General features: G+C 36.1%; 1 protein-coding gene and 1 pseudogene across 3 annotated transcripts in view; one reads left to right on the top strand and one right to left on the bottom strand.

The window, feature by feature from the left end:
• The window catches only part of OSTM1 (osteoclastogenesis associated transmembrane protein 1), a 47862-nt gene that overhangs the window by 20375 nt on the left and 4697 nt on the right, over positions 1-22790 (top strand). Inside the window, exons 3-7 of one of the 3 annotated variants that reach the window (XR_009543756.1) lie at positions 5315-5412; positions 10258-10425; positions 12710-12875; positions 16616-16852; positions 20573-20815. Coding sequence is in view for 1 of the 3 variants with exons in the window: in XM_060167370.1 (XP_060023353.1) it covers positions 5315-5412; positions 10258-10425; positions 12710-12875; positions 16616-16671 (488 nt within the window). In the remaining 2 variants the exon portion in view is untranslated. Of the gene's footprint in view, positions 1-5314; positions 5413-10257; positions 10426-12709; positions 12876-16615; positions 18703-20572; positions 21822-22790 lie in introns of those variants that run through there. The other 2 variants (XR_009543755.1, XM_060167370.1) reach the window with 2 other exon arrangements.
• On the bottom strand, positions 7274-7754 carry LOC132530386 (small ribosomal subunit protein eS25-like; annotated as a pseudogene).

Raw genomic sequence — 22790 nt, forward strand, 5'->3', positions numbered from 1 at the left:
GGGGTAAAGTGGCGGGGCGGGGGGTGGTGGTGTGATGAATTGGGAGATTGGGATTGACATATATACACTAATATGTATAAAATGGATAACTAATAAGGACCTGCTGTGTAAAAAAATAAATTAAAAAATGTCTATGTGTTTGAAAAAAAAAGTTTTTTTTTTAAAAAAGAAGTGTATTGTTGACATAGGGATAGCCTGGTTATTGAGATGCTTCTTGGTTATCTTATGCATATGACAGGTGAATAATCAGTAGAGTGACCAGATTTGATGAGACTATGAATTGCTTTATGGTAAAGTGTTTTGGTACTTTGTTTTTGTTCTTTTTTCAACTTTATTGAGATATAATTGACATATAACATTGTTTAAGGTGTACAGTGTGTTGATTTGATACACTTATAAATTGCAGAATGATTACCACCATAGTGTTAGGTAACACCTCCGTCATGTCACATAATTACCTTTTTGTATGTGTGTGTGTGTGTGGTGAGATCATTTAAGATTTATTCTCTTAGCAACTTTCAAGTATAGAATACAGTATTGCTAACTAAAATCACCATACTGTACATTTGATCCCCAGAACTTATCTTACAGCTGGAGGTTTGTGCCCTTTGACAAATATCTTCCCATTTCTCCCACCCCCCAGCCTTTGGCAATCACCATTCTGCTCTCTGTTTCTAGGAGTTCAGCTCATAGTTGACTGTATATGCAAGAATTTATTTCTGGACTCTCCATTCTGTTTGATTGGTCTCCTTTCCTCTGATAGGGGAAAATCTTCCCTAGTTGATGAAACTCCTGGAGAAGGGATTTATGACAACTGATTTTCTTTTGGAAGCTCTGTCTTCAAGCAGATAAGGGGAATTCACAGAAAGCTTCTCTCTGCCTTGGCTATTTTCCAAGTGCCGTCAGCTCAGAATAATCCATATGGCAAATATTCTGCCACTTTTCACTTTTTATGTCTTGATTCTTTAAAAATCAATAATAAAACTTGATAGTTAACCAGAAGATCAATTAATCAGAACCCATCTTTCCCATATTTTATCTAAATGGTAACATACTAAGCATTGGACTCATTTATATCTTACAACTTAAAATGTCCTAGTTTTCATACTTATTAAACTTAATTATGTTGTTTAAGTACAAAGTTCCCATAGTTTAATACTATGTTTTCTGAAGCTTGCCCTGTTTTTCAGAAATTGATAATTGTCTCTGTTCTCTATAGAATTAGTTTTGAAAAACAGCAGAGATCCTTATACAAGCTCCTAATAGATGCCAAATACTTTATCTAAAGATGCATACATAATTCCTGTTATGATATTTAGTGGGTTTCTATGTAAGGTCTTAACTTGAATCCTTAACACCTTTAAGAATGCCTCTTGAGCTGATGCTTGAGCCCTCACTGAGAAAGAAGCTATGCTAATCTGTCCTTGATGAGGCTGCATTGATTATCTGAGATGAGGAAAATTCATGATGACCACTTCACTTAGTGCTTATAGGAAGCTTTAGTACTACTAATGTTTCTTTTTTTTTTGCGGTACGCGGGCCTCTCACTGCTGTGGCCTCTCCCGTTGCGGAGCACAGGCTCCGGACGCGCAGGCTCAGCGGCCATGGCTCACGGGCCCAGCCGCTCCACGGCATGTGGGATCTTCCCAGACCGGGGCACGAACCCGTGTTCCCTGCATCGACAGGCAGACTCTCAACCACTGCGCCACCAGGGAAGCCCCATATAAATTACTTTTTTATAAAGAAATTATTTCAGTTACATACTTTGTATAGAAGTATGAATCACATTCATGCTTTATACTGCTTTTGTAAGACAATCCAGGGACACACACACCCCCATATTGTGCATGTCATTTGCCATGATGTGGCTCATTATACACAGATGTACAGTTGTTGTGGATGAAATTGTATTCCCTGTACTTCCCTCCAAAATGTCAACTACAAAAACTGAAAACTTCTTCAATCTCGTTAGCACAGTATAATAATATTATGCATATTTGTAACTTTGTTTTTATTTCTATATACTCTACCTCGTGTAAAAAGATTCAAGGCTACTTTGTGATGATGTTAAACCAGGATTAAGAGAGACTTATGTTATTTTTTTTTTTTAAGAATTTAGTGTGTGAACTTTTTGAAAGCCAACAGAGAGAGTAACATTTTTAAATAGTAAAGGAAAAATGGTATAATTAGGATAATACTTAATCAAGAGCCTGGAAAGTATATTTTGTATTTCAATGCCTTACTAACTTGATGTATGATCCTCAGTATATCACTTTATTTCTCTAGCTGTTTCCTAATTTGTGAAGTGATCCCTCAGATTTTTAAATGATAAGGTGAACAGTCAGAACAGGACTTACATGCTGGAGAAGATAAAGCTGCAGAGAATGTAGAGTGTGTGAGTTCAGAGAGGGATAGACTCTTGGAATAGGTTCATCAGTAGAGCCCCAGGAATGCCAGGTGCAGGCCAAGTCCTACACTAGGGGCCATGTAAGGGGATGAGTGGGGCTGGATTCCAGCTCAGCTTCTGGAGGTAGGAGCACTTTTTTGTAAATAATCTACCTGGACGGAATGTCTTTTTCCAGTTTGCACAAAGGAGTCTTTATGTGCTAGTTGCTGCCCTGTTTACCAGTTTTATGCTTCATCTCAGTTGCCAGCACTGATCAGTTGGTAGCGACTGCCTGAATCCCTGCATGGTGTAAGAAATCTATGGGTGGTGGAGGGAGGAGCAGTGGCATGTATTTATTGATTCCCAGTATTGAACTTTAATTGTCTAGAGTGTAGATATTTTATATTTGTAGTGTTTGCAAGTGCAGGCTCAGGAATCAGACTGAGTAGAAATTCCAGGTTTTTACTTACCAGTTTTATGACCTTGGGTAACTTCTTAATTCCTCTCTGCCTTTGTTCCTTATTTAGAAAATGGAGATGATAGTTCTTGCCTCATAGGATTGTTGTAAGAATTGAATAAATGTGTTTAAAGTACAAGCATGGCACTTGGAACATGGCAACTACTCAGTTAACATTAGCTTTCATTGTAGTGATTGTTGTTTATAATAGTGCATGCGTCATATAGTGTGTCATATCCTAATGTCTACTCTAAGGGAGGGAAAAAATCTTTTTCCTCTATCCATTTTAGGTTCTCTGGCTAGAACTCTCTAATTAGACTGGCCAAAGACGGAGTAACAAGAGAAAACAAACAGAAGTTTATTAACAAGTGCATTGCACATGTACACACGGGAGCACCCCGTGATGAGTAACCCAAATGGATGGTTAGAATTTGGGTTTATATACCATCTTAGGATAATCAGAGGAGAAAGGGTTTTGGTCTTCTGGATGAAGGAGGCAAGTTATGGGAAAATGACCAGGAAAAGTATGGTAAACGGGATTGTTTAGTAAGGTTTGTTACATAGATTTAAGTTAGAACCATCTCCATTGGTAAGAGTTAGTTGTTAAGAGTCCTCCCTTTTCTTTTTCTTGAGAGAGAGAGACATCTTTACAAATGGAAATTTCCTTTACAAGTGTAAATTTTATCTACAAAATAAAAACTTGTGCCCTGTTTTTAGAGTTTTTCCTGAATCTGTTGGTTCTTAAAGGCCTTTACTTTTTTAAAATTTATTTATTTTTGGCTGCGTTGGGTCTTCGTTGCTGTGCGCGGGCTTTCTCTAGTTGCGGCGCGCGGGGGCTACTCTTCTTTGCGGTGCGCGGGCTTCTCCCTGCAGTGGCTCCTCTTGTAGTGGAGAATGGGCTCTAGGCGCGCAGGCTTCAGTAGTTGTGGCACGCGGGCTCAGTAGTTGTGGCTAATGGGCTCTAGAGCGCAGACTCAGTAGCTGTGGCACACGGGCTTAGTTGCTGTGCAGCATGTGGGATCTTTCCCAACCAGGGCTCGAACCCACGTCCCCTGCATTGGCATGCAGATTCTTAACCACTGCGCCACCAGGGAAGTCCTTAAAGGCCTTTAGCTCAGAATAATCCATATGCCAAAGAGGCATATTTTGAGTTGGCATATTCTGGTACTCTTCACTACCTATTCTGTGTATCTCTTATCCATTGATTTCTTTCTGTTTGCATTGCCACCTTTCTCCTGGATAACTGCAACAGCCTTCTATCCTGTCTCTCCCCTCCCAGTTGAAAGATCATAATAGATGGCCCTGAGTGTGTATAATATACAGCTCTCAGTTAAATTTAAGAAGAACAAGAGTATGGTTGAGTACTAGAGAATAGAAAGTATTTGAACATCCCTTGTGGAGTAATTGGTAGGGCATCTACAAGGATTGTTTTGTGGCCCTGAAACTAGTTTGAATTGAGTCCCCTCATTATAACTTTAGAATTTTCTATAATAGTGTTCTACAACCACAATTGGGAGTAGAGAAAGTTAATGAAGGTTTTAAATATTTGTGAGTATGTGGAATGTAAAAAGGGCAAGGATTCTAGGAAAGTGAGATTGAAATGGTTGACTATGAGTTCCAGGATATGGTGCCAGGCACTTGAACCTAGATCCCAGAGGGTAAGCTGAGAGCACAGGGAGAGGTAAAAGCAAACTGAGGATAAAGAATAAGTTCATCCAAGAAGGGAGAATAGATTAAAAAATTGTGCTATGTTCATACATAGAAATAGAAAACAATTCAAAGGAATGAACTTGCTAAGTGAGAGTAGCAAGTTGCAGAGGAATATCATTTATGTAAGATTTTAAGAAAAACATAAAACAAGTGTATTTATTTCCAGATTTTACTTGAAGCCCCTTTATCAGTATTTTATGCAAGATTCTCACCAGCTTGTTTCTCTGGTCTCCCAACTCACAATAGATTAGAAAGAGCAGATTTTAAAAGATTAACCTCTTAGATGCAATAACTGACCCACTAGTGAAGATGGAAGAGACCCAGAACTACTAAATGTAACACAGAAAACAATCAAACAGCATATGAATTTAGCTAAAATTAATGCAGGATAGTCTTATGCCTAAACAGCACTAAGAGTACTCCTATTAAGGCGGCATTTGATAACTGATATTCATGATTAAGACTTTGTACCATCAAAAATCAATTTCAATTTTACATGGTATATGGTTTTTACAAAGAGAGAAAAGTATGTGACTATTTTAATATTTTCATTTAAATGGTTATGATGTAAAAAAAACCTTTTGGAAACTAAAAGGGGTAAGCTTCATGTATTTGGAAAATTCTCTTAATGTGGAACACTTCATGCTTGTCTGAATAAAGGATTACGATAGTGTGAAACAGAAGATAACAGCTTGAGAGATAAATGACTATATATAATTGTTGCTTGAGATATATTAATCTACTTTTTGGTTTCTTGACAGATTGTTTAACGAACAAAAGTGAAGAATTATCAAATAGCACAGTATACTTCCTGAATCTGTTTAATCACACCTTGACCTGCTTTGAGAATAACCTTCAGGTATTTTATGTATGACACTTGAAATTAAAATGCTGTCTTGTCCAAGTGAATAATAAATAATTCCAATTTTTATAGCATTAATTGTTGATATTTATCTACATACACAGTGTAGAGGTAGACCTGGATTTCTGCTAAATTCTTCTATTACTAGCCCTTAGGCAAATCATCAAAACTTCAGTTTTTTAATTTGTAGGATGGGAATAGTAAGATCTACCGTGCCTACCTTCCAGTATTTTGTAGTCAGGATCCAATGAGTTAATGAGTGTGAACATATAAACTGAGGCATGTGATTGTTTAATTAAAACACAGTGTTGTTCTATCAGACAATAATTTTTCTTGACTTTGTTTATGCAATAATGTATTTTGCAATTCAGTATGATTCTGCCTATAAAAAGCTTATTCTTTGCCTCAATATTTGCTTAAATATATTTTACCTACTTTAAAAGGTGCTGTTTAATAAGGTAACTTTGAGTTTTGAATTATAATATAAAAGGTAGCCTTTAAGAAACCTACTTTATTGGGTTTTGTTTTCTCCACCTCTGACCCTTGAATGTTAGTACTGGAATGTTCCTGGTAGTGGTGAGGGGTGAAATTGGAATTCTGGTAAAATCCTAGTTTTGAAACTTGCTTTTTAACAAGTAGGTAATCCCCACAAATAGATAGAAATATATTTAGGATATAGGTATGTATAACTTTCTCTTTAATAAATGTGATAACATAGTATATGAATTTCCCTGAGTATAATAAAAACTATTAGATGAACATTTCCCAAAATATGTTCTGCAAGATTTTAATAGATAGCCCATAAAAAAGGTGTAATGTTCTTAATAAGGGTAAGAAATGCTTTAATACAGGACTGCAGAACTTTAGTGGACTAATGTACATTATATAGAACTTCAAATGGTAACTTTGTATACAGCATTTACCAAGACTATTTGACTAGGAACTCTGGTTTTAGAGACCAAAGACACTAGTTCTGATGAATGTACTTTAGGGAAATTAGCATTTTTCCTGGGATGTTAGTTGCAAATATTTTTTCCTCATTTGTTGTTTGTCTCTTTATCGTGCTTCTCTTTTTGATATGAAGAAAATTTTAATTTTTATGTTGTTAGATTTACCAAAATTAATTTAATGGCTTGTGGATTTTGTGTCACACTAGAAGGCCTTTTCCCACTTTGAGATTATTTAAAAAATTTCTCCTGTGATTGTTTTAGGACTCATGGTTTTGTTTTGTACATTTAAGCATCATTTTATCTGTTTGAAATTTATTTTGGTGTAAGACGTAAGGTTTAGCGCCAACCTTTTTTTCCTGTTGGCTTCTTGACTTTCAAAACATGATTTACTAAATAAATCCATGAAATGAATTTTAGAACCAAGTTCAAAATAATCAATCATTTTGATATTTTATTAGAATTGCAGTACATTTTAGAGTCATCATTTGGGAAAAATTGACCTGTTATGATATTAAGCTTTCCTATCTAGGAGTACAGTATATATTCACTATTTTTTATTTCAGTAAAATAGAATATAAAATTTACCACATTACAACTTTTAAGTGTACAGTTCAGTGGCATTAAGTACACTCACATTGTTGTACAACTCTACCACCATCCATCTCCAGAATGTTTCATCTTCTCAAACTGAAACTCTGTACACATTAAGTAATAACTCCCCATTTCCTCTTTCTCTAGCCCCTGGTAACCACCATTATTCTTTATTTTTTAATGTTCTCTAGCACAGTTTTACTTATTTATTTAAATTTCCTATAGGTTTATACATTTCTTAAGTCTATTTCAAGGTACTACATAGTGTTTGGTGCCCTTATGAACGATATCTTTTCTTCCCCCACTACAGATTTTTTATTTTTTGATTTAATAAAGCTTTATTTTTCAAAATATACAGCTGGTGGGACCTGTTAATGCATCTTCACCAGCAGCTGGAGCATCTCCACCCTTGGTATTTCTGGTGTAAATTACTTGAGCTCTGTGCTTTGAAACCAGTTTAATAAGTCCTTTACTAAGCAGCTCCTGCAGGGCTGCCCTGGCCAGGGAGCCACGACAGTCTCTCAGAGACGACAGCTGGAGTTATAAGCTTATAGTTGGGAACTTCTTTACAGAGTTTGTCATACGTTGCTTTGTCAAACAAGACTAGGTTATTGAGCTTGTCCCGAACTTTGCCTTTGGACCACTTCTTCTTTTTGGCCTTGCCCCCAGATTTGTTCACTGGGTCTTTGTCTTTCTTGGCTGACTTTCCGGCATCTTTCTTCTTCTTGTCATCCTTGGGCGGCATAGCGAAGCCGGGAGAGCAACTGCTATCACCTCACCTCCCTAAGATGTCGGACAAAAAGGCCCCACTACAGATTTTAACTGCCTATTTTTAAATGGTTTTTTTTTTTTTGGAATAATTTTAGACTTACAGAAAAGTTGCAAAGCTAATATAGAGAATTCCTGTATATCCCTGACCTAGTTTCCCCTAATGTTCACCTTATGTTACCAAGGTACATTAGTCAAAAATAAGAAATGAACATTGGTATATAACTATTAACTAAATGCCAGACTTCATTCTGATTTCACCAGTTTTTCTACTAATGTCCTTTTCTGTTTCAGGATTCATTCCAGGATAATGCATTGCATTTAGTAATTGGTTACTCCTTAAAATTTCTATCATATATATAGCTACATTTCCTTTCTATTTCCAAATGCTATACTTGTGAGTCCTTTTTTCCCTTGAATTTTCTTTAGGCTTGTTGAAGATACATTTATATTTATTGACCTTTTTGAAAACCCACCTTTGGCTTTATTTATCAGTTTCTGTTTTATTTTTCTTAATGTGTTAAGTTATGCTTTTGCATTTATTAATTCCTCCTATATTCTTTTGGTTTTGTCATTTTTCTATTTCCTTAAATTGAATGGTTTTTAAAAATTAATTAACTAATTAGTTAGTTTGTTTGTTTATTATCAGGGGAGAGGTATGAGCTGGAGCTGTAGATTTGAGAGGCATCAGGTACAGATGGTATCAAGCCTGGAGACTTGGATGTGAGTGAGTGGAGATAGAGATGATGAAGAGGCCCCAAGGACTGAGTTCTGGGCAATGCCAACGTTTTATAGGTTGTGTGTGTGTGTGTGTGTGTGTGTGTGTGTGTGTGTGTGTTTGAAAAGGGAGGAGAACCAGCTAAAGAGATAGGTGGTAGCAGTGAAATTAATGGTATTGGCTGTGGCAGTGCCTTCTGGCTCAGTGATGAGGCAGAGATGTGGGTTTAGGTTCCAGACCAGCTCCACCTTATGGTAGTATGCGTTTGCAGGTGACTTCTCTGGGAACCTGGACTGTCTGGGTGACTGTGGAGACTGCTTTTTGTGGGTGGTCCCGCAGGTAGGGTGGGGCTATTATTCCAGCCCCTCGCATCTCCAGAGGACAGTAGGTGGTTGCAGGGGATAGAGGGTCACAAGAGACTGTGGTTCCGGCTAGTTTCTCTGGGAGTGGTATGACAGCTGTCATACAACCTTCCTATGATGAAATGTGCATGTCATGCCTCTATAATTAACAGTGCTATCAAGGGCCTGGGTTTACTCTTCTGTTCTTGAGTCTCTTCAGGAAAGAAATCAGGAATGGCACATGCTGATGTCATCATTTTCCCAGAATCCTACTTTCTCATTTGCTTTAAACGTTGCAGAGCTTTTTGTTGTTTGACTATGCCACCATTTAGTCAGTCAGTCCCTGTATCAATGGAGAATTTTGTTTGGTTCAGTATTTTACTATCACAAATATGGACAGTCTTTTGCAGGTATTTGTATCTTTGTCTGTCTGGTAGATTCCTAGAAGTGAAATTGCAATGTCAAATGATATGTACATTTTAAGTTTTAATATAAATGACTAAATTATACTCCCCCCTCAAGGTACTGTGCTCCATTTTTGATCGAACACATTTAGCTGAACGTACAATTGTTCTGTGAAAAACAGGCAATGGGCTATTTCTTGTGGCAGAACTAAAGAGAGTCTTGAGTTTCTCTGTCAAGTAGATAGTAAGGGTAATGTTGTAGGGGCTACATCAGCTTAATTCCTTTAATTTTTCCTTTTCTCTTTCATTCTGATAGTTAATATTATTTCTCCAGGCTATAAGGTAAAGAATAAAGGGAATAGAAAACAAAAGTGTGAATTGACTGTTTAGCAAACTTGTTCTTGAAATACAAGCGTCAGTCCCAGAAGTGGAAAAGATTGAGATTCACTAACATAATGTCTTATATCCAGTACCTGAGGTTATATTTTAGGTTACACAATTCATTGGTATTAGTCCCTTTTTGTTGACTTGAAAGGCCTGGATTAAAAGCATTGGGGTAAGAGGGCTGGGGGAGGGATGTGTTTGGGTGCCTTTTCCTAACTCATTATAAAGTCTTCTCTGTCTCAATAAGGCAGACTTCAGGGTTCAAGTCAGCACAGGCAAGGGTATACTTTATTTATTTGGTGAGTATAGGATAGATAAGGGCAGATGTATAAATGACAAGATAACTTAGTAAATTTTTGGTATTTAGGTATCAATAATTTGGTATATGAGCTAGTGTTGCCCTCAGTTAACAGTGGCTAGTGCAGTGGTTTTCAAAATTCAGGGGCGACTAGAAAGTACCAAATATTTTGCTGTGTGCTACATACCAGTCTCTATTCCTTGGGACCTGTAATACAGGTAAGGGTATCCCTATTTTATAGATAAAACCGAGGCTCAGAGTGGTTTAGCAACCTGGCCCACACCACAGCTCAGCACTTTAACATACTCTATTATTTCCTCCAGGAGGGCAAATAAGTTTAAAAAATGTAATGTTTATTGTGTGTATTTTATGTGCCTTTAACTTTTAGGGGAGCGCACACAGTCTTCTTCAGTTAAGAAATTATTCAGAAGTATGCAAAAACTGTCATGACGCATACAAAACTCTGAGTAGTCTGTACAGTGAAATGCAAAAAATGAATGAACTTGAAAATAAGGCTGAATCTGGAACGCACTTATGCATTGATGTGGAAGATGCAGTAAGTACTTTGCTCCTGATACAACACGTGTTTTGCAGTGTTGTTGAATGTGCCTTCAGTATTATTATTGGAATTTGCATATGGTGTCTTCAACCAGAAATAACTAGTTGCTAAGTAGTAAGGTTTTAGAATATCCTGATGTGTCAAACTAAAATGGAAATTAATCAGATACTTCATAAGTAAGTTGATAATTTGGTATATTTGACTTCTTTTTATTAGAGTATAGTTGATTTACAATATTATATTAGTTTCAGGTATACAACATAGTGATTTAATATTTTTATAGATTATACTCCATTTATACATTTTGTTTTTTTAAGTTTGATAATGTGTGTCATTTTCAGAGGTGTGGGTATATTGTTAAATGTTTTCATTTCAGTTTCTTGTGCACTTGTTGCTAATTCAAGAAGTCTCTAGGTTTTGCTACAATATGTTTCTGAAGCCATTCCTCAGTTACTTCCTATCCTGTTGCTTTATTTCTTTATATCTATTACCATCTGAAAAGTTTTGTTTACTTATTTGTAGTCTTTCTCCCCTTACTAAAATATAAGCCATATGAAGACAAGGACATCATTGTCCTTTTTTGTTCACTGTTCAGTATCTAGAACAGCGCCTAGCAAATAGTGGGCCCTTAGTAACATGTATTGATTGAATGAATAGTCAACAAAAACTCTTTTTTCCTCCGTTGAATAGCCTGCCTTTACATGGGGCACCACTAGATGGCAATCATGCCTTTTTATGGGAATACGATGCCTGACTATTGAGGCATTAGAGGAAACAGAAAATTTATTGTCAAAAAGCAGAGAACTTGTGGTCAAAATTGGTAAACTTAATGTTTGAGAATGATGAGTGTGAATTATAGCAGCTCAGAGTGAACATAGTGGATCTGTAATATTCAGAATGGTAAAAAGCACTTAAAATGGATACACCATGGGGATTTTTGTTTGTTACTGCTCTGTTACTAATGTTTAGAGTAGTACCTGGCTTCTAGTAGGTTCCCAATAAATAATAACATCTTTTTAAAGAATAATAGTCTCTTTCTTTTTTTTAAAATAAAGAAGAAAAATGAATATTGGTTCTATGACACAAGTTGGATTACACAGGAAATCAACATGACCAACCTATTTTAGAACATCCATCTTGCAATAAGCAAAAATTACGACAGACGTACAGTGCACCATTTGTAAACCATATCTCAATTAAACAAAATCTAGGCAAGAACAGTTTTAAAAGCTAAATTTGGGGCTTCCCTGGTGGCGCAGTGGTTGAGAGTCCGCCTGCCAATGCACGGGACAGGGGTTCGTGCCCCGGTCCGGGAAGATCCCACATGCTGCGGAGCGGCTGGGCCCGTGAGCCATGGCCGCTGAGCCTGTGCGTCCGGAGCCTGTGCTCTGCAACGGGAGAGGCCACAACAGTGAGAGGCCCGCGTACCGCAAAAAAAAAAAAAAAAAAAAAAGCTGAATTTGATAGTTTCCTTACATCGTTTAGCCTGTTTGACAGAAATCATGAGCTCAATGAAAGTGAGGTACTGCAGCCCCTAAGTGTATCTAGGGGCTAAATAAGATATTAGTATTGTCTAATAAAGTTTCCATGACTCATTAGATATTATATACTTAAAAAATTATTTGCTGTGAGTATGAATCTTTCCTAATATCTTAGATAAGCTATTAAGCATTTCATAGATATCATCTCTTGAAAAGAAGCCCTATAAAGCTGATATTTTTATCTCCATTCTAAAAATATTACAAGCTCAGTGAGATTACGTAGGTAACATATGAAAGAAAATATTTTGTTTGTTTGTTTTGTGAGACTTCCCCTCCCCCCAGTTTTATTGAGGTGTACTTGACAAATAAAATTATAATATATTTAAAGTGTACAGTGTGATGATTTGATATACATACATATTGCAAAAGGATTCCCACAGTCTAATTATTGACATTCATAACCTCACATAGTTACCCTTTTAAATCTTTTTTAATGAATGAAGCACAGTATATTTCTATTGATACAAGTTCTGTGTTTGAAGTCTGTGAAAAGCTGACATTCTTTGGACAGTATTATGAATTTACAATATGAAATTTCTGTATGGATATAAATTTATACAATGACTAATCGTGAACCAGCTTATTTCCCTGACAGAAGAAATTGTCCTCAACTATTAATAGATTTTTTAGGGATGTGTATTTAGTCTAAATTTGGGGTTCTTGTTACTGACAAAATAATTTTATGAAATTGAAGACAAATTAAATATAAAATAGAGTAACATTATTTGTTATTGTTTCAGATGAATATTACTCGAAAACTTTGGAGTCGAACTTTCAACTGTTCAGTCCCTTGCAGTGACACAGTGCCTGTGATTGCTGTTTCTGTGTTCATTCTCTTTCTACCTGTTGTCTTCTACCTTAGTAGTTTTCTTCACTCAGAGCAAAAGAAACGCAAACTCATTCTACGTAAGTTTCTTTTTATGGTTGTTTATTTACTTAGATTAAAAACCTGTATTTAAAAAAATCTAAGCCTGTTTTAGAAATAATATATACTCTGAGAACTCAAAGTATATTAGCCTAAAACAGCTCTCTTCTTCAAATTTTACAACTGTGCTCACTACCAGAAGAGATGTGTAAGTTAAGTGACTTTATAATCAAACTTTAACATACAGTATCTTTCAGAAGCTTTAATTGAGAAAGCTAGGTTCCCTGGAATAAGGTTGACAACAACAAAGGAATAGCAACAAAGGCTTTGCAGACCTGAAATGGCCATAATAGGGAGATAAATAGTAGAGAGCTCTTAGGCCCATTGGCAGAACCACCCATGACAGAACCACCAAACAAGTAGCAGGCAGGGAGAAACTGTAGCTTACACACAGACAATTTGTTTATGAACAAATTGGAATTGTAGTTGCAAGAAAGTTACTTGACATATAGCATGTGCTCAGTATGTGTTCATTCCTTTCCTTTCTCCCCATCAAATAGGGCAGAGCAGAAAAAAAACACTAACTAGAAGGTCCCAACTAGCCAAAGAAAAGTGACCTCCAAATCTCATAGGTTTCTTGTTTATTATCAGAATGAAAGTATGGGCTTATCCCTTAGCAATTTTAGTTTTTTTAAAAAAGAATGTTTTCAGGAGAAAAAAAAAGTCAGGCTTTTTTTCTCTTAAATATTATTCCTAGTTTAGGAACCTATGATATAAAAATTCTTTCCCTTGTAAATTTCTTTCTGGCATTTTTTTCATGATTTATCTAACTTCACGTCTAATATATCTAACTTAAAAAAAAAACCAGATTGCTTGTAGATCAGTTTACATTGAATTTGTAATGTCTTGTCACCTCAAAAGGCTAGCTACTAGAGGAGAGAGTCTTTATCATGGGTGTATTTAGTAAAGTATTTTGAAGATTGCCAGCATTCTGTAAATATGTAATAACTCGGGCCTAAAAGTGCTTCTTTAGGGTAATAACAAAATATTGCAGGGACCTCACTGTTGAAACACTTTATTTTTCAGGGCTTGGTGTACTTTTAAAGTTTAGCATCTTATTTGCTTTGCAAATCTATTTAACTCTACAGAAGATATATAGTACTTCTGATCAGTGTTTTTGTTCGTTTGTTTTCACAATAAAAGTCATTACCATCCATCTGCTTGTATAAGCCACAAATCCTTTTGTCGTTTAATTTCTTTTAATATCTTTCAATTTCTTAACTTTTTCTTTTCTTTTCTTTCCCCATTCCCTTATTCCCTCCGCTACCCCTTTTCAATTCATCAGCAAGTACTGCCAGCTGTATTTCCAAAAATATATCTTAAATTATCTTTTCTCTATCCCCACTGGTAATACCTTAGCCCAGGCCATCACCGTCTCTTACCAGCACTAAAGCAGAGGTCCCTTAACTGGTATCCCTACTTCTACTTCTTGACCCACTACAATCCATTGTCCGTATAGTGGCTAGAGTAAATTTTTAAACACAAATTTTACCACGTGCTCCTCTCCCATTTGAAACCCTTCCCGTGTACCCGTCGCACCTAGAATAAAATACAGACTTATTCCAAGGTCTGCTCTCCAAGCTGCATGTGACCTGGTCCCCATCTGCCTTCCTAAGCTCCTGTGTCTACCCCTCTCCTTTCTCATGATGCTGTATGTAGGCAGTCCGGCCTTCTTTCTGCTCCTCTCAAACACCAAGCTCATTCACACTGTCCTCTTTCCGAGGTTCTTGTATTTTTCCCTCCCTGCTTTCCTTGACTGGCTCCTTGTCATCCAGGTCTTAGGTCAAAGGTTACTGACACAAAGAGAACTTTTATGACCCCCCCAACCTAAGAATACACCCTTTTTAAAATTCTTCTGTATCATCTTTCTTTAATAGCATTTAATCACTATTTAGTCTATTCCAATTAACTTTTCCACTTATTTTCTACCTCATTTGTTTGTCTACCCTGACTCAACTGTAAGTTCCATCAGAAAAAGGATTTTGTTTATGTTGCTCACCACTATATCACTAGCATCTAGAAAGTACCTGGCCCATAGTAGATACTCCAAAATATTCGTTGAATAAAAGAACATTGTACTTAATGTTAGCAACTCCTAGAGTGAGTTCCTTAAAATACTAGTCCTGTGAAATTCCTTTTCATGAGCTTCGTAATGTACCTGAATATAAATTAAGGCCTCTGAGATTACATCCCCCAAACTTGACAATAGGACCTTTGCATAATACCTATTAATGTTTCATAGAAGCATTGTTTACAAATTAAATGATGAACTTAAGGAAGTGCTAGTGTAAGCAAATAGTTCTTGTGCTGATACCTCATGGAAATTTTAATTTACTTTTCTTTATGCTACCATTTTCTTTATGCTACCATTCATCAAGTCCTATGGTAGGAATTAGGGATTTAAAAAGGAACAAAGCACAATAGATGCCCTCAAAGAACATACCGACCATAATCCAATCATTACAACAAATGTAGTAGAAGTGCATACAGTGTGGTTGGACCACAGAGGCATAGAAGACGAACTCTGCATTTGGGGTGTTGGAATTCACCATTAGAAGATCCCTGGAGTAGAATTTTGGAGGATGTAGGGATTTATCAGATAGAGAATAAGGAAGCAAGGACGTTGTATCACTACCTGGTTAGTTTAATGAATTTGGTAATTAGAAACTAGATTACTTTTAATAGTTTTAAACAACGTTTAAAACAAAAAACCCTTTTGATTTAGTTTGCTTCCCAGATCCACTGAAGGCTTAAGAAGTAGACTTTCAGTTTAGGCTGTTTTTTAGTTTAAGTTGCTTTTTAAGTTTAGGCTGAAACAATGCACTGGTCCAGGAAGCCATGTTGTCATCTTCTACTTACAGTTGTCAGGGGAGACCCTGATAGAAACTAGAACAGTGGTTCTCATCCTTGGCCACATATCAGAATTGTCTGCAGAGCTTTCAAAACACAAAAACAAAAATTAAATGTCTGAATCCCATTGCAGACCTTCTAAATCATAACCTCTATTCTAGTGTTGAGAACCTCTGAAGTAGAGAGATTCCTAGTTATCCAATGTAAGATACTTTCACTATGGCATGATTGTTTTTAATTTCTGGAACATGAGAAACATTCATGTTTAACTAAAGAACAAAACATATTACCAAGCCAAATAGCCATGATTTTCTTTATTAACTCTAATGACTCAGTCCCTTTAGCATCATGATCAAAACTGATTGTACATATTTTATTAGTTGCCATATATGTTTGTGCACATGTGTGTAATATCCAACTTACTTTTCTTTGTAAGCCATTTGAATGTTTGTTTTTTTTTTTTAAACATTACAGAGTTCTTTTACTGAATTCTTTTAAGAGAAATTTAGATTTGGATTTCTAGATTAGACTTTCAAATATATAATTTTATTATTATACTTTACAGCACTTCCATTTTTAAAGTAGAGTACTTTCATTTTTATTACATATTTAAGACTGTATTGTTCAGGATGATATAAATTACATCTGTTTTATTTGGCACTGCTTCTAACAAAATCATGTGCAGCTTCTAGCAAAGTTATATCTTTTGAGGTTGGTAGAAAAAAATAGATTTAGGTTTAATTCTTATAAGATTGAATCTATTCAGATTCAAATATGGAATTAATAGATGAATACTATAGTTTACATAAAATAATAATTATGTTTAGAGAATTAAATTTAAGTTAAAATATAATACTTTTGATTTATTTAGCCAAACGTCTCAAGTCCAGTACCAGCTTTGCAAACATTCAAGAAAATTCACACTGAAACCTACAGAATGGAGAATTGACATCATATCCCATGGATGAATGGTGGAAGACACAGCTTGGTCCAAAAGAAGATAAACCGTGATTTGACAAGTCAAGTTCTTAAGAAATGCAAGGACTTCAGATTTATTTTTAAATAAGAATTTTCAATTTTTCTTTCCTGTTCCACCCCCTTTTTAAAGGTTTGGGTATTTTTAATTTACAGGCATAGCAATGTTGTCTATTTTAAAGTGTATTTGTTATACTAACAAAAGATGCAAGAACAATCTTGTTTTATTTTGTAGGCATATTGTTACTATTTGAGACTTCCAGTATCTCCTTAGTTAACATAGTATCTCTAGTAGCAAAGTTTTTGAGAACTAACATTTAAAAATTAATCAGTTATAGCAAAGACTTTGAAAAAAATTTACTTGCCGAAAAGTAGCAAGTCCAAAGATTAAGTTTCTCACCATTGCAGTATTATTGTCACATATATTTAATATGTCATATATTACAAATAATATGTAATTCAATCTCTGGTTTCCTTAAAGTCATTTTTGAAACCACTAGTTATAAACCTCCCCCCAAATTTTTAGAAATGGAAAGGCCCATTACATTTATCTTTGTAAAAAGATTTATGGTAACTGGTTTCTTACTTAACTTTTATAAATAGTGTTTTACACCTTATTTTTGCCTTTATTTCATAAGTAATTTGAAATCACTGGACTGCTTTATTATATTCAGGGCAAGATGGATTCTTTTTATACCAGGGATTTGCATTGTGAATTATATTATTTGGCAATTTATAATTTATTACCACTTTAAATCAAATGTAACATTGTCACAATGTATTTAAATTATGATTTTTTAATAGGAATTTTCTCTTGGGATATATGGGGAGTTTTGGAGGGGAAAAAAAGGAGGAGTAAAAAAGCTTTTAAGATTCAGAAAATAGACAGGGACCTGAAGGGATGCTCACTATAAGAGTATTGAATGGTTCGTACTGGGGGGCATGAGTCAGAAAGAGAATCTGATACAGAAAGTAGTTCAGTTAAGATGATGCTTATTTTTTTTCTAAATTATTTAAATCAGATAAAAGTGATATATGATTGAAATGAAGTCAGATACTTCACACTTGAAAACAAATTCCTTTTTGGAATGTTTATATCAACCTTTCAAAAAAGCTTCATTTCAGAATTGTTCACATTTTTTTCCCTCAGGTTTTTAGCATTAGGTGTTTCACTTGTTAATTCCTTCTAGCTGTCTTGGTGGAAATAGGCTTTCTTTTCTCTTTCTTTCCTTCTTTCTTTCTTTAATATAAAGCCTACTTTATATAGAAAAACAGTTTGCTTAATTGGTACAAGAATCTGAATCCTTTTATACACTGTAAAATGCTCTTACAGAGAGACAAGAAAGTGTTTTTATTATTTTTTAAAATGTTTACCATATATGCAGAGTGAAAGAGAAGCCTCATCCTTGGATATGCAACATATCCAAAAGCTGTTACAGTTTTTCTAGTCTGCTGTGATCCATTTAAAATGTGCTGGGGTTTATTCTGCTGTTACTGTTCATGCTGCTGATGCTAATAGCACTGTCTTGATTTGAAGCATATGGTTGAGGGCCATTGAAAGCAATCTTTCATTAATGCAGATAAAATCAGTTTACATGTACAAAGTTACAAAATGGCATATTTGATTCTGTAAGAGGTGACTCTTTGAGCACCTTTTAATATCATGTATTTCTGAAAACCATTGCTTTTGGATATGGTTGCTAATAAGCACTTTACAAAAGAAAAGGCAGCCTTTAATATTTTTCTGGTTGAGTCATTGCTCTTTAGAGGAGCATCAGCAATAGATTTCAAAAATAAGCATTAAGCACTACCAGTAAAGTGTGTAAATATTTCACTTGTAAAGTCGTATTGAAAAGTTCTTTGCATAGTTCTGAATTCTTAGATTCACAGCATATGTGTGTGCACCAGAACACCTTTAGTTTTTTGGCACTTTGAAATAAACAAAGTAGCTTAAGGAAATTAAAGTGCTATATTTTATTTTTATTATTTATTTATTTATTGGCTGCATTGGGGCTTTGTTGCTGCACACAGGCTTTCCCTAGTCGTGGCGAGTGGAGGCTACTCTTCGTTGAGGTGCACGGGCTTCTCATTGCGGTGGCTTCTCTTTGTTTCAGAGCATGGGCTCTAGGCACGTGGGCTTCAGTTGTTGTGGCACGTGGGCTCTAGAGTGCAGGCTCAGTAGCTGTGGCGCATGGGCTTAGTTGCTCTGCGGCATGTGGGATCTTCCTGGACCAGGGCTCGAACCCGTGTCCCCTGCATTGGCAGGTGGATTCTTAACCACTGCGCCACCAGGGAAGTCCATATTGCTGTATTCTTACAATAAAGTAAGCTACAGAAAAAATGTTATTAAGAAAATCATAAGGAAGAAAAATATGTTTACAGTACTGTACTGTATTTATCGATATTATAAGTTTATGTCACCTGTTTACAAGATGAATTGTCTGTCAGTACCTACATCAGTATTGTCTTATATGATGCAAAATACTGTAGATGTTATACGTATTACTAACACTAGACATCAGAAATGAAGAGATAACGTGAAATTCAGTTTATTTACAGGTATAACAATTCATGCATTGATAATGAAGAAGCAGCTATATGATTGCTTTATGGTAGCCTAGGATAATCAATACAATTGCTTCATGGTAGCCTAGCCTGCTCACTAATGAATGAATTGTTATAAAATTTTTATGGCATGCATAAAATTTTTATGGCATGCATTATTGCAGTCATATTCATGATACAGTATTGGAAACATAATTATATATTTTTAAAAAACACTTCCCTGTGATGATAGGCTGATACACAGTTTCTCCAATTATGAAAGAGAGAGGCATACTGTACAGTTACGTAATTCTTTGAAAGCAAAGTTATAAAACAGTAAGAAAACTAATATCATTAACGTTATGTTAAATATCACTCACCCTGTGCCTATGTAGGGATAGGCTATCCACTTCAATACAAGTCTTGCACATGATGTTCTACACATATATTTTTGTATATATGTTGAAAAAGAATCTGTGTATGAGTAGACCTGCACATTTCAAAGACATGTTGTTCAAGGGTCAACTGTACCTTAAAGAAATCACTATTGCCTTCTGGCTTGCAAATTTTCTGATGACAGGTCTGCTGTGATTCTTATATTTGTTCTTCTCTATGTAACATTTTTATTTTCTGACTGCCTTCAAGATTTCCTCTTAACTTTCAATTTTCAACAGTTTTACTATGATGTGTCTTGGTATGTTTATCTTTGTATTTATTCTGCTTGGGATTCTCTGAGCCTCTTGGATTTTTTGGTTGTATATCATTAATTTTGGAAAATTCTCATCCATTATACCATCAAATATTCTTCTGTCCTGTACTCTCTCTCTCTTCTCCTTCTGGGACTCCAATTAGATTTATGTTAGACCATTTGATATTGTCCCACAGCTCTGTTGGATGCACTCTTCTGTTTTATTCACTCTCTTTTACTTTTATGTTTCAATGTGCATCATTTCTATTGACCTACTTTAGGTTCACTGATTCTTTCTTGTGCTGTGTCCAGTCTACTAATAAGCCTGTCAAAATGATTCTTCATCTCTTGATACTGTATTTTTATTCCCAGGGTTTCCATTTAACTCTTTTTTATAGTTTCTATCTCTCTGCTGAAATTCTCTGTTTTTGTATGCTGTCCACTCATTCCACTAGATCCCTTAGCATTTTAATCACAGTTATTTTAAATTCCTGTTGGATAGTGTCAATATCTAGGTCATCTCTGGATTTAGTTCTGTTAACTACTTTATCTCTTGACAGTGGATCATTGTCATTTTTTTCTCTTGCTTTTTAATGTCTTATAATTTTTTTTTTTTTGCAGTACACGGGCCTCTCACCGCTGTGGCCTCTCCCGCTGTGGAGCACAGGCTCCGGACGCGCAGGCTCAGTGGCCATGGCTCTCGGGCCCAGCCGCTCCACGGCACGTGGATCCTCCCGGACTGGGGCACGAACCCGTGTCCCCTGCATCGGCAGGCGGACTCCCAACCACTGTGCCACCAGGGAAGCCCTTATAATTTTTGATTGAATGTCAGACATTGCATGTAAAAGAACAGTAGAAACTGAGGTAAATAGTATTTATACGTACAGTGGGCACACCTCTCCTTCTCTTGGGCCATTAGTGTGGGGGTACCAAGTAACTCTCAGTAGTAGTTGATCTGGGCTTGGGTTTTATTGTTGATATTGTAACCTTCAATATACCACAGCTTTAAAATTCATCCAGTGGTGAACTGCTGCTACTTTGTGTTTAGTGAGTGGCCTAGAATGCCAGGGAGTTTTTCTCAGTGTCCCTGCTTCACCCTCTTGCTTTCAGCAGACTGCACAACTGTACTACAAGTGGAATCTCTACAAGTCCTGCCCCTCCCTTAGCTCTAGGGATCTGTTGCTTGTTTCTTTGAGCAAGTTTTGTGGTTGGGGCAGGCATTGTTTTCCCCGCTAGCCTCAGTCTCATGCAGGCCCCGGGCTCTTGAGCTTTATAGGTGCACCTCCTTCTCCCCATGGCAGTCAGACTCTGCATTGTAATTGGGGGGGACGGTTCTTAAATGAGAGTAAGTTTCCTGTCCCTCTCTCACTGGCAGCAGACCTAATGCTTTGCATTAGGGCAGGATCCTGGTCACAGGTGGGTTTCCTACCCCCCTCTAGCATCTGATGCTTTTTCCTTCAACTTCTCTACCACAGCCTTTTCCTGGAACCAGGGAACAGGAAGGTTTTGTACCACTCCACTAGTGGCAAATGGCTCTTTCTTTGTATAAAAGAACATGGGTTTCATGCCTTTACCCCAGTGCCAGATGGTTGTTATCTGCATGCCTGTGTCACCAAAGGGTGGCTCTTTCAGTTTTCCTGATCTATCCCGCATTTTTCTTATGAACACCCAGTGGAGGCCTATAGAAAAGAGCTGGCAAGTGAGGGCAGACTCTTCTTGTATCTGTGCCTCCTGGAGATTCTAAGCTGTCACACTGGCCCATACTTTGTCTTTAAGCATTTGTTAAAATTTCGGGTTTTTCCTCTTACTGTTTTGGCTGACTCTTCCTTCTGTACTCTGCCCAAAGAAACATAGTTTGTTGGAGCAGAACTTCTTGTTTTTCTATATCCTAAGTGGGACTGGAGCTCATTGATTGCTTCTCTGTTGTCAAGTTTTTTCTTGACAGCAAATTGCTGTGCAATTTGTTTAATGGGTAAAGAGATGAAACAAAAAAAGCAAGGTTGATAATGATGGAAAACATAAATAGGAACTAAATCCCAAACCAAAAAATATAGTAGCTGAAATGAACTCAGTGGAAGGGTTTTATAACCAATAAGACATGGTTGAAGAGATGATTAAGAATAAATTAGAAGAATATCTCCAGAAGGAAACCTGCAGAGAAAAAAGTTTGTAAATACAAATGGGGGTGGGGTGTGTAAGAGATATAGGGGATATCGTGAGAAGATTTAATATAAGTGTATTTAGAGTCCCTGAAGCAAAGGAGAGAGAAAAATGGAACAGAAACAATTTTTGAAAAGATAATAGCTGAGAATATTCCCAAACTGGTGAAAAACATTGTCACAAATTAAGAAGCCCAAAAAGGATTTAAAACAAACCCAAAAACCTAGTCACATTCATAGTAAATGAAAACCAAGGAGAGAATCATACATACATACAGCTAGAGAAAAAAGACATTACCTTCATGAGAGCAATAATTAAACTTATTGTTAGTTTCTCAAGAGAAATAATGAAAGCGGGAAGTTAAACGGAGTATTTTCAAAGTGCTGAAAGAAAGTAACTGACAATCTAGAATTCTATGCCCAGCAAAAATGTGTTCTTCAAATTGAAAGGGGAATAAGGCATATCTGGGCATAAAGTCTGAGAGAATTATCACAAGCAAGGCCTGCATTAAAGGGAATACTAAAGATCGTTCTTCAGGCAGAAGAAATAAAATGAACTTAGGTGGAAACCCAAAGGCACAAGAAGGATAAAATAGATAAATAAATCTGAATAATTATTGACTATACAACAATAATGCCCTGTGGGATTAACATATATATAATGAAAACACAACAATGGC

Source organism: Lagenorhynchus albirostris, chromosome 12 (genome assembly GCF_949774975.1).
Source record: "Lagenorhynchus albirostris chromosome 12, mLagAlb1.1, whole genome shotgun sequence".
Lineage (NCBI taxonomy): Eukaryota > Metazoa > Chordata > Mammalia > Artiodactyla > Delphinidae > Lagenorhynchus > Lagenorhynchus albirostris.